The sequence below is a fragment of the Podarcis gaigeae genome (genome assembly GCF_964106915.1).
Source record: "Podarcis gaigeae genome assembly, chromosome: 1".
Lineage (NCBI taxonomy): Eukaryota > Metazoa > Chordata > Lepidosauria > Squamata > Lacertidae > Podarcis > Podarcis gaigeae.
In genome coordinates this window covers 67,929,335-67,941,810 of record NC_139678.1, presented here as the reverse complement: position 1 = coordinate 67,941,810, position 12,476 = coordinate 67,929,335, and the positions used below count along the sequence as shown (strand labels likewise).

At 38.2% G+C, this 12,476-nt stretch overlaps 1 protein-coding gene across 4 annotated transcripts in view; it reads left to right on the top strand.

Annotated features, from left to right (window-relative positions):
- Nucleotides 1-12,476, top strand: part of USP47 (ubiquitin specific peptidase 47) — a 46,496-nt gene that overhangs the window by 9,583 nt on the left and 24,437 nt on the right. For all 4 annotated transcript variants that reach the window (XM_083724492.1, XM_083724494.1, XM_083724493.1 and 1 more), the window contains 7 exons: nucleotides 1,757-1,960; nucleotides 2,862-2,975; nucleotides 3,948-4,086; nucleotides 5,082-5,178; nucleotides 7,318-7,463; nucleotides 8,875-8,954; nucleotides 9,509-9,658. In XM_083724492.1, the coding sequence (XP_083580618.1) occupies nucleotides 1,757-1,960; nucleotides 2,862-2,975; nucleotides 3,948-4,086; nucleotides 5,082-5,178; nucleotides 7,318-7,463; nucleotides 8,875-8,954; nucleotides 9,509-9,658 (930 nt within the window). The remainder of the gene's footprint in view (nucleotides 1-1,756; nucleotides 1,961-2,861; nucleotides 2,976-3,947; nucleotides 4,087-5,081; nucleotides 5,179-7,317; nucleotides 7,464-8,874; nucleotides 8,955-9,508; nucleotides 9,659-12,476) is intronic.

Below are 12,476 nucleotides of genomic sequence, written 5' to 3'. Positions count from 1 at the left end.
AGTTCTGATTGCTTTACTTGTAAAAGCATATAGCAGAGCTAGAGAAGATGTAAAAATTGCAGCTGCAAGGATCTGAAGGATAAGTTATCTTCTGAAAAATGCTTGCAAAAAGATCACCGGGGTGGCAGCATGATGGAGGCTTGTTAAATGACCAGCTATATGGAGAGTAAATATACTGTTTGTATATACAGCACCAACAGTGTATATAACACATTACAAAGTGTTGTAAATAAATAAAAAGGATGAGTTATTGGTCAAAAGGAGTTGGCAATCTAAAATACAGTTGTAAATACTGTGTAGTTGTAGAATAGGATTAGGTCTTTGGGTGTAGCTCGAGGTTAGGATTAAGTCTGGTTTGCACAAATAGTGATTTACCAAACCAACACAGCTCATCAAGTTTGGCAAGCCCCTGTTTTTGCATTCCCAAGTAGACTTCATGACCAAACAGTGTACTATCACACTATCAAACTGTATTTAGATGACAGGCTTGGCTGCAATGTACAGGCTTTGTTAAAATGGGTTTTGAGGGGGAAATTGAGGGAGATAATAGATGGCACTATTTTCATTTTCAGCATCTGAGAGTTTGATATTAAAACTAGCTAGCAGTTTGGCAGGAATCGGAAATCTGTGGCCCTGTAGATGTTTCTGGGCTATAGCTACCATCATTCCAGGCCTCTGACCTTTCTGGCTGGTGTTGATGGATTTTGGAATTCAGCAACACCTGAGGGCACAGGTTCCCAAACTCTGGATTAAGACAGACAGATGTAATTAACTAGAAAAATTGTAGTTTATCAGTGGGATTTATTATTGTCAGACAATGCAGTACTGTGTAACATAATGTTTTAACAAAGCATTGATAGATAAGTGTATCTGACAGTAGCTGGTCATCGCAGCAAGGACACAATCTTTTTTCTCCCTCTGCCCCATACATAGCTTGCCTCTGATTACTGTATAATGTAAGTCCTGCCATTAGAATTCTGTGCTTGGCCATTGGTTTAATCTGGCATGACAGTCTTGTATGTAACACTGCTGTACATAATTCAATTGACCATGTAAAGCTAATGAGAGGGGGGAAAGTGTGGGAACAGGATCAAGTATGGAATTAACTTGGGGAGTGTTTTGCTAATCTCTTACAAACCAATTTACGTTTATTGTTTGCCTTCAAATAAACATGCAGTTGGACCATCAATAAAAAATTAACTATTAACTTAAATAGTCTAATGAAAAGAGAACAGAGGTATGAGGCCCACCCATTGTGGCCAGTAATCAGGGATGAAAGATAGCATGTTTACTACCATGTTGACTATTTCTGCTCCAAACAATAGTTATGGATGACTGTAAATAAGTGCTCACTCTTGTACCATTTCTTTTTCCTTCCTCCATATAGCACCCTTCTGTGCTTCTTGTTTGGCACTTACCATAACTTCTGATTCTACTTTGAAGGATAAGCATTAATTTACTATGTGAACTATGTACACATACAAGCAAACTAAGGTTATCGTTAAACAAAATGTAGTGGGAAATGTGAGATGGGGAAGAAGCAATATACAACCCTAGATCAACATGGCTTAGAGTGGTGAAATCCCCCCCCCCCCCACGATGATTGCCTCTAATGCTGTTAAGATGGTGCAGTCTTAAAGAAAATCATATGCTCATTATTTTGATCCATGAGATAATAAAATATTTCACTTCATGGCTATGTTTAAGCAGAGGTTGGATGGTCAGTTTTAAAAATCTGTTTTCTTCTTCATTACAGATCGAAAGTGCCGCTGATGAACCTAGAGTGCTTTGTATAATCCAAGATACAACTAATTCTAAGACCGTTAATGAGCGCATCACTTTGAACTTGCCAGCTTCCACTCCAGTAAAAAGACTGTTTGAGGATGTGGCCACTAAAGTGGGCTATATTAATGGAACATTCGATTTAATATGGGGAAATGGAGGCAGCGTTGCTGATACGGTAAAAACACACTATCTTCCTTAACAGAGTAGAAATGTAGATATTTTGGGGAATACTTGTATAAATGTTAGAGGCAATGGGTGGGATTCACCTAAAGAAGCCATTCAGAGGCAGCTTCCACAACAGAACTACCCTCTTGCTCCCCTGCACAGGATTGGGTCTGTTTATTTTTATTCATTTTTTTACAATATGCCTTCTGTTTATATTGTTTACATATGTGTCATGCTGCTTGAATTTCTTTTTATCAGTTTATTTAAATGAATTTTTAAATACTGAAGTTTTTTCTTAATTTGAACAGCATGAATCCTAGAATATGTATAACAGTGATCACCACCTTTTTTTAGCCCTGTGGTCACATTTGGAGTTTGGCCATTTCTTCCCTTCTCCAGATCAGCCCTTCCCCCACCGACACAGAAAGAGAAGGAGTGCATGAAATGAAGCAACATATAAAACAGAAATTAAGACCTGGATGTGTGAAATCCCTGGCCTCTATTTTATTCATTCTGTTTCTGTATCTTATTGTTAGCAAACTGTACAGCACTTCTAATGCATGTCCACTGTACTTTGTATTTAATTTCTAGTTATGCTGTAGAGGCTACTAATGTTGGAAGTTTAATAAATTGCCATTATGGGTGGGGTGTCATGCAGGTGCATTCTGTAATTTGAAGCACTTGTATGGCCCCTGTGCTCTCAGTAGAATCTTGAGAAATTTTGGTTTCTATTAGAGCTAAATGCAGCGAGAGCATGCTGATGACCAGGGATATTCCAGGTCATACTGATATTTCACATTAGGCCTGTGGTTCTATCATCCCCCCCCCCACTTGTTCTCCTATTGATTTAAATTTTCAAAATAAATAGTAGCCAGATCTATTTAGCAAACAATTCCTTTGTTTTGTTGTAGACATCATTGGATCAATCAAGTGATAAATCTGTTGTTGATGCTGGTTTTGAACCTGGGAAAAAGAACTTTCTGCATCTGACAGATAAAGATGGAGAACAACCTCAGATAGTATTGGTAAGAGAATTTAAAATTATAAAACAAGTAGCTATTATGTACCTGCATTTTCTTTATGAATCACTTTTAAGAAAGCTTGGCTTTTGCTATAATTTTTATTTTTACTGGTACCAGTACTGTATGTGTCATTGCCTAGTATAGTTTCAGAATCTTGTGCTGAAGAGTATTATAAAACGAAATAGCACTGACTATATAAATAGGAGTGGAGAAGATGGAGAAATGTTAGTGGAAAAACTCTACAATTCTATGATTCTGTGGAAGGCTCTGTTTGGCAAGGCATATAGGTTCTCTGCATGCAACCAAAGAGTTGTTCTGTCACAAAAGGCTTTGTGAATCTGTATATTCCAGTAAACAGAAACTAAGACATTTTTCCACTCAGAGAGAGCAAACTTGTTGACTCTCTTGCTGGTAACACAAGTAAACCAGTTCCAGTCATCCCCACTGCCTTTCCCAAACCAGTAAGGCCTTTTAAGAAAGAAGACCACTTTAGCTTTCAGGCATGCACTTAAGAGGAAATGCATGCTAAGACTTCAAACACAATAGGGCAATTTGTCTTCCCATAATTGTACCTCATAATTCTGATCAGGCCAGTGCAATTTGAGTGCTGAAAGTAGCTTTGAATACTGATCAGCCTCAGATTGGAGCATCAAAGGCTTTTTGGAGCACAAAGAAGGAGTACCTACACCTAGTAGCTGGGAGAAATTGATCCTGTGCATTATTGCTCAACTAGCAATCTGGGTTTGGGACTTACTAGGTGGGAACATCATAGGAACTCTGTTTAGGCTCCCTCCCCTCCTCACTCCCATTACTCATTCTCTCTTGGAGAGACTGCTTTGTGTAGTACTTGTGGATGGGACTGTTGACATGTGCACTTAGTCTCTAGACTTCCTTAAATAGGATAACTTTGTGTGGATGGATTTGTATTAACTGCATCCTTTGCAAATGTGCTAGTTAACGTATCTTATCTTTTAGGATGAGGCCAGTGGAGCAGATGACCGTAATCCAGATAGGTTTATAGGCCCTCTTCCACGAGAAGGTTCAGCTGGTTGTTCAAATGATTATGTTGGTCAGAACTATTCTTATACATCAATTCTGAGTAAATCAGAAACAGGTAAGGTGGTTTATTATTTCTTTTCCACTGTATAGTAAGGCTTCAGTGGTCTGTTAAAACAAGTTATATATTGGCAGGGCAGAATATAGCCATACACCTCACTTTTGTGTGCGGTTTGGTGCAAAGGGAAAAGGCCTAGGGAACTGTTGTTGGTAAAACTACTCCCAAGCATGGTATGAGTGAGTAGGAAGTGGTGGCAGTGAACCCACTGGCCAGGGTGTGAGCTGATTCTTGTTTCTATTATTTGCTTCCAATTTTTCCCCTAGTACAATTTGATACCTGGGCTATATAATGTATTGAGTGCAGATGGTTCCACAGGTCTCCAGGCATGTTCCTTTTATTTTACATGTTAAACACTACTTTGACCTTTGCAAGTATTCCATACGGCTAGAGAACTCAGACTGCTCTCCAAAAATTCAGCACTGTTTTTCCCAACTCCCATTCACAATTAATATACTTTTTTTCTGCCTGCCTCTTTCAATCAATCCTAGCATAGAAACTCTTGATTCTGTTCACCCCTCCACTAATACAGAGATTTGTTCTACAACCCTCTGTACCTTATAAATTGCTGCTGTGGAAGTTTGGGAAGCCTCTGGATGTTTAAGATATAGAATAGTGCTGCAATCGGGAGGGGAATTTCTGAAAATTGCCTTCCTACTCCCTCCCTTCAGTGTGAAGCTTCTACTGGATTTTGGGGCCTTCCATGAATAGGAGGACTATTCTGTTCACAGCTACTTAGAATCTAAACCCATGGCTGTTATTACTTTCCCCAGTTCATAAATTTCAAGGAAACTATTCTTGCATTCTGATAGTCTAGTGGGCCTTTGGATTAGTGGTAGACTTACAATGGTCACAATAGGAAAAGCAATGTCTGTTCCAAATTTCATTGAAATTATTAGAATAACTGTTAACCTGTTGAACAAGAAATGTTACTCTATTACTTTTGGGTGCTAGCCTGGCTGCTAACCATGTCCTCCCCTCCCCCCTTTTTAAAGGCTATGTAGGTTTAGTAAATCAAGCAATGACTTGCTATTTGAACAGCCTTCTGCAAACCCTTTTCATGACTCCTGAATTTAGAAATGCTTTATATAGGTAAGTGCATGTTATCAAAAACATTTTAATGTCATAGGTTTCAGAGATGTTCTAATGTTGCAGTTTTTTGAAATGTAAGTTTTTGTGATAGTTTTCATGCAGCATTACTTTGCCAGTTACGAAAATGAGTATTAAGGGGGGGGGAATCGACTGTGTGTGTGTTGGACAAGATTTCCCCCTCCCAAAGCATGTATTTTCTGAAAATCATTCATGATTAAACTTTAGTTATACTTAACCTATACTTGAAACCCTCCTTCTAGGTAAAACAGTAGTGGGCTCTTTCTGATCCCCCCCCCATGAGAGCACATAATGTAACAGGGTTAGAGTACATTCATGCTCCTATAATAACTTCTTCTATTTGAAGTGTCATGACTAGCTCCCTCTGCAACACAGTAGGAGCAAGAACTTTTTTTAGACAACTGGCCATTAGTATTGGAACATACTTTCGGAATAGGCCTGCAGTTTTAAAAGTTGGAGTTATCAGAAATAACAATAGAATCTTAGAAGGAGCATTATTCTCTGGTAATAAACCTTGGATAAAATCAAATTTGATGTTCCAAGAGATGTCATGAGATTTTTGTTTAAGCAGGGAGGCGCACAGGATGCAGAATGCTCCTTTTTCTGTGCTCAAGCACTTGAGAGCTTGTTCATAGTACTAGTAGTAAAAAAAGTGATTTGTAGCTAATACCATGTTTCATAGTGTAGATAAAAAATTGTCTTCTTCTTGTTTGGCAATCACTCGTAGCCAAGTAAGATTGTCTTCCATAAACATGGATTTAACAATGATTCCGTAAGTGACTGTGGAGGCCAGTTCTGGATCCACACGTCTTTCCACAGTGGGGACATTGGTTTCTGGGTAGGAGTTGATCACGGTGTGGTTTTGCCAAGCATGCCTTCCTCTTAGCATGTCTCTCCCTTGCGTCCTGAGTTCGAGTTTGTCAAAGTCCATGATACCTTTGGTAAAGGCTGTTCTCCAACTGGAGCACTCACAGGCCAGTGTTCCCCAGTTGTCAGTGTTTATATTACATTTTTTAAGATTTGCCTTGAGACAGTCTTTAAACCTCTTTTGTTGACCACCAGCATTATGCTTTCTATTTTTAAGTTCGGAATAGAGTAGTTAAGGAGCAATGTATAAACCTTTACCCACTGTATGGTTCAGTGTGTCTCTGTATTCTAGGCCAGGGGTAGGGAGCCTCTGACCTGCAACATTAAATAAACTTGGCACGTCCCAATTTGGCCTGCTAGGCCATTCACCCCCAAATCACAGCCAACTTCCCCACATTTGGCGATAAGCATAAATAACTCCTTGCATTCTGGCTTTGATTGAAGCTGGCAATGCAAAGGATCTTCCTCTGTAGGCTGACTTAAGCCTTGCCCTTGATGTCAGGTGATTGACAGGTGGGAGGCTTTGCTTACCTCTCAAAATGGCCTAAGGTTCTATGACTGCAGAGGTCAGGATTCCACTCACTGATGGGACTCCCTTTTCCCAATCTTGTTCTAAGCAGTGTTTAATCCTGTAACAATATTTGCAAGAATTCATGAGAGTTCACATTTTGTGATTTTATTAATTTCATTTTCAAATGGATATACAGTGGTACCTTGGTTTTCAAATCTCTTCTTTGATGAACATTTCAGTTTTCAAATGCTGTAAACCCAGAAGTAAATGCTTCGGTTTTCAAACACGCCTTGGAAGTTAAACATGCCATGTGGCTTCCATATTGAGTTTTCCGTATTGAGTTTTCGGTTTTCAAACGTTTCTGAATTTAAACGGTCTTCCGGAATGGATTATATTAGAAAACGGAGGTACCACTGTTTTTGGAAAACAACTGTTTTATAAAAAAAGTGTGTAATGTTTCATAATGCTTCTTTATAGAAAGTGGTCTGATGAAAACATTAAATGCTGAAGAATTGTTGTGCATGTTTTCTTAAAAGTTGTTTTTATGTTCTATATTAGACTATGCTAAGCATATGAATTAGGATTTCAGGTTTTCCATATTTGCACCTTGAACAGCAATTTTACATCAGCTTGTCATCCAAGGAAGATCTCTATCTAAAAATGTACATTAAGAAGGCATCTCTTTTAAATGTGTTGTAACTTAATTGCCTGATCCTACTAAGACCCCTCTTTTTTGTTAATAGATGGGAATTTGAAGAATCTGAAGAAGATCCAGTGACCAGCATCCCTTACCAGCTTCAAAGGCTATTTGTTTTATTACAGACCAGCAAAAAGAGAGCAATTGAAACAACAGATGTTACACGAAGCTTTGGATGGGATAGTAGTGAGGGTAATTAAGACAAATTGCTTGGTTAAATTTAGTGTAATTGTTAGGCTAGATATAAACTGACATTCTGTGTTGAATGTGGATTTGTTCCATAGAAAGAATCCCAGAGAGTACATTAATCTTCTGAGGTGCGGGATTATTTTTTTAAAAAGTGATTCAACTTTCTCAGGAATGGAGAATGCTCTAAAAGATATAGGCATTGCAAGCTTTTGTACTGTTTTTACAAACATTGTTTAAGAACACATGCTGGATTATCTAGTCCAGAATCTTGGTGACCGAATCTTGGGACCATGGTAATCACCTAGATGCTTCCAGGGATAGCAGAAGAAAGTCAAGCTAAATGATTCTTGGATAAATTTAAACCTTGTTTTCAGTAGGTGAAGTCTAATATTGTATGAGTGGACTTCCCTTCCACGTCCCCCCCCCCTGCAGCCGACATATTCCCCCCAGATATGCTTTGATGGGTGCAGAGGAGCTGCAGGGGCAGGGCGGGGGGTAGGAATTCATTCTGCCGACAGTATCCATTCTGATGGTGGCTGGACAATGTTTCATTTTACGCAGTATCTGCATTATCTAGTAGGCAGAGGGGGTATTGGTGACTACTGTATCTCTTTTTTATTTTTTGTTCCATTCAAACATGAATTCCTATTTGCAGTTTTGAATTGTTACAATGAATTCACAGAAGTAAACTTTATGTGTTCAGTGCCTCATTGCTTTTTATCTCCTAGAAACTCTATTTTTGAACTATGAACTAAAATAAATTATTGAGGCTAAAATAAAAGGTGTGTTAGAAGCAGAACTTACAGCTCTTTTTAGTATTGTTAAAGTCCAAAGTGTATGTTCTGCAGTGTTAGGTCTGTATCAAACATTGCTGTTGTACTTGCGCAAGAGACATTTGTGCCGCAGAACTGCCCTTCTTTTCTTGTGCAGCCCCTCATGCATCTCAAGTCTGCTCCAGAGGTTTTAGGGACCCCTAAACTCCTGTTGTAAATGTCCAGTGGTTTTTTTGAAAATATGAACATGCTTGGAAAGAATGGTTAGTTTTTAGCCAAGTGTTGCACATGGGAGAAATTGAGTGATAATATCCTGCTAAGCTGTACTCCAAGTAGACCCAACAAAATCAGTGCACTTAACGTTAGTCATGATTGTAGCTAATAAGTTGGCTGCTTTCAGTGAGTCTGCTCTGAGTATGACTTTGTCTGCTAGTACCCTTTGACCCCAAAGCTAGCAGAATCCTAAACAGAATAAGTTTACTGTGAAGGGAATCCACCCATCTAGGTCTGTCTTGATAAAAGGTTCTGCCCAAATTAATTGTAGGGTGTGCGTGTGTGTGCATGTAAACCAGGTTAACAACATTCTGTAGGTAGATGTCTGCCTAAGCCGACACAATAAGGTCACTTTTATTTTCCAACAGCCTGGCAGCAGCATGATGTCCAGGAACTCTGTAGAGTCATGTTTGATGCTTTGGAACAAAAATGGAAACAAACAGAACAGGTAACAGTTTTGGCTCTTCTTTAAAAAAAATGGAATAAAGAGTAATATCATGCTACTTGAACTAGAAATATTAGCTAGAATGGATTAAGAAGATAATGTTGCGTTGGACCACATTTCAAATGCTAACTTCGGCAAAGACATTGAGATGGTATGGTGAAAGTCATGCTCTTAGATTTAGCTAGAGAAGAAATAATTCTGAGCCAAATCAGATGCTATTAAGACTAATTGGAGAAAGAAACATTTTACCTGCCCTGAGCTTTGTGAGTAGGTTTATTTTCTGTTTTGATTAATAACCAGTGTATTGTAATAAAATTAGATGGAAATGAGAGTATGCTCTGCTTTTTAGTAAAATAACACTCTTACTTGACAGATAGAAAAGGTATTGGCAGATTTCACACACTGTGAACTTGTCTTATCCCTGTAAAGTGTTACTTGTGCATTTCAATATGAATACCTTTAAATGCCACAGGAATGGATATTGTATAAAGCAAGATAATATCTTGTTTGTCTCCCTTTGGCTTTGCTGAAATATTTAAATTCTTTCTCAATTGCAGGCTGATCTCATAAATCAGCTCTATCAAGGCAAGCTGAAGGACTATGTAAGATGTCTGGAATGCGGCTATGAGAGTTGGAGGATTGACACATACCTGGATATTCCGTTGGTCATTCGGCCCTATGGCTCCAACCAGGCTTTTGCAAGCGTGGTGTGTACTGCTCACCTGAATGCTAATGCATCTATGCACACATTACATACATAATGCAACAGTGGTATCACTTTCTTGAAAGGTAAGTATCATCCTAGATACTCCATCTTGGGTTGTCCGTCTTTGTGCAGTAAACCAGCTAGCAAGTTCTAGAAGTTTTTTTGACCCTTCAATGAGTCCTACTGGTGCATGTTTAAAAGGGAAGTTCAGCTAAGTGATTTAATGGTTACCGTAATATTATTGTGCTCTTTTTTGTAATGCTTTTGGGATTTAGTGTTAGTTTTGTTTTGGTATGTTGATAGGTGTTTGTTTTATTAATATCTAAAAAGTGTTAATGTTGTTGACAGTTGTAATAAAAATAGAGCAACTGCTTGTGGTGGTAACAGGAGTTTCTCGTTTTACTGCAGAAAGTAAAACTTTTTGAAATGAGGAATAAGAGATGGTGTGAGCCATATTTTTCGTGTAGTTCTCCTTAAACTAGTGAGAGGTATCATATATGCAAAGGGAATGTGTATGGAATTCTAATTTAGATTTCCATGTGTGCTGTGTGTGGGTGTGTTTGCATGTTGTAAGGGGATAATCCAAAGCAGAGAACATGAACAGCAATAAGAGGAGTCATGAGAAAATAGGCCAAGTAGGTAGGATATCTTCAGGTATTTATTCTACAAAATCCTTCCTTATGGTGTGGTAGGTGATTCAGGTGACCCCATCACATTTGATAATATAAATGAATAGATTTTGCATATACATTTGCATATACATTTGTTTTGAACAGAAGTATAATAATATGCTGGACATAATAAAAATCAACTGATTTGACTAAGCTTTTCCAGTTCAAAGACCACATTAAGGGTTTGCCATCCCCTACTCTGAAGGCCACATGAAAGTGTTTGCACACACACACTTAGCAGTAGGAGGAGCAAACAAGCAGTGCCTGCTTACTTGGCAGCGCTTTTGCTCCCTAGCATAGCGCTAGTGTAGGAGAAGCTGCTCCTCTCCCACTCCTTGGTGGGAGCACATTTGTGAAAGCTTTGCCTTCTTGCTCTGATGGAACACTATTCTTGGAGATGAAACAAGAAGGAAAACTTCTTCCTCTTTCTTAACACTCTGGCCAGTGAACCATAAATGCTTTCTGCCCACCCCAGAACAACTGAACCAAACAGCTGAAAATTGTTTGTTTAGTTTTAGCCATTTTCATGTATTGTTAAATTTATCATGCTATTTAGTATATACAGGCAGCAGCCATTTTAAGTGTGTCCAATTGATGTGTGATTGCCAATGTGTGGGTCCTTTTGGACCTGGAAGAGGGCATGGGGGCAGGGTGGGGCGGAGCATGATTATGTGTGAGTTGCCAACATACATAGGGGCCAGGAACAGAATTGCTCCACACCCACCAGCAGTTTTACTGCAGAGTGTTGGGTAACTTAAGGGCTTATAAATGTGACATTATCTAGTAAATAGAACTATTCTGAATGCCTCCCTATTTTGATTGGTATTAAGCTCACCATTAAGTCATCTTTTTAATTAACAGGCACCTATTCCCCTTGTCTCTAGTGTATTTTTAAAAATGTAATAAGATCTACTGTCTTAAATGCTTTCTCTGAGGTGGGAGATAAAAAATTAAGTCAATTAACTATCACAGGATGTGCATTTTGCATGAATATTAACTACTGGAAAGTTGCATAGATACCAACTCTTATTCTGTCTGGTTGAAACAACATCTGTTTCTTTCATGAATATCTGCACATGAGAATCAAGTTTATCATATGTTGAGGTTCTTCTAAAGCTATTGTGTTGGAAACTCTGTTGATGCTCCACTTAGTCAAGCTCTCTTATATTTTTTCCTGAATTGTATTGCAAAGTTGGTTATTTTGGTGGTAGAAAATATTTTAGCTGTCTAGTCTTTAGCAGTTGGGAACTATGGAGGATACTTGCTTTTGGAGAAAGGAAAAAATCGCATGTTTCTAAATGGAATTCTCTGAAGGTAGTATCCTCCATTGATCCACAGATAAGTAAGCAGTGGGCTCAAAGGTCATATCAATCACATAATGGGATCAACACATGCGCTAATAGGGCTTGTGGAAGGGAATGTAAAACTCTTAGATCTTGCTAGTCAGTTCCTGAGGGACTTGCCACAGGCGGCACTACCCAAAATAGGGAATCTAAGGAGGATACTACCTTCAAAGAACTCTAGCCAAAGAGGTAAGTGATCTCTCATTTTTTTAATAAAAGTAGCAGAAAACATGTCAATTCCTGGCAAAAAGAAAAGGTCTGTCTTGTCAGTGGTTGCCATTTTACACTACAAAGGATTTATACTTGAAATTTCTAATAACATTATGGTAAATGGGATTTTTGAGAGAAATTACAAGATTAAGATATATCCAACTGTTTATTCCTGATTCTGCAAATCAAAATAGAGATTAAATTTCTTAACTGGCAGCTATTGGGGCTTTAACCTTTAATTGCCATGTCTGTTTGTAACTTGAAGAAATAGTTTAGTTTACTATTCTGATCTCCCATTTTGTTTTCTTTTGCATTATAGTAAAGCTTCAGTGTTTGAAGAAACAACAAGAGCTTTGTTGTATTCCATATAAGGCCATGTAGAAGAGCAGTTAAAAAAAATTAATTGCTCAAACCTTTTGAAACCATCAGTAATTTGCTGTTGGTTAAGCTAATGATTTGCAGGTTCCAAATACAAATCTGAAGAAAATGCTAAAAGGGGAAGTTTGTGCTGTTTGTTTATAGAGGAGAACATATTTAAGAATTGTGTTATGGAACTCTTGCATTTTCATTAATATTGTACAGACTTTCAGTATAT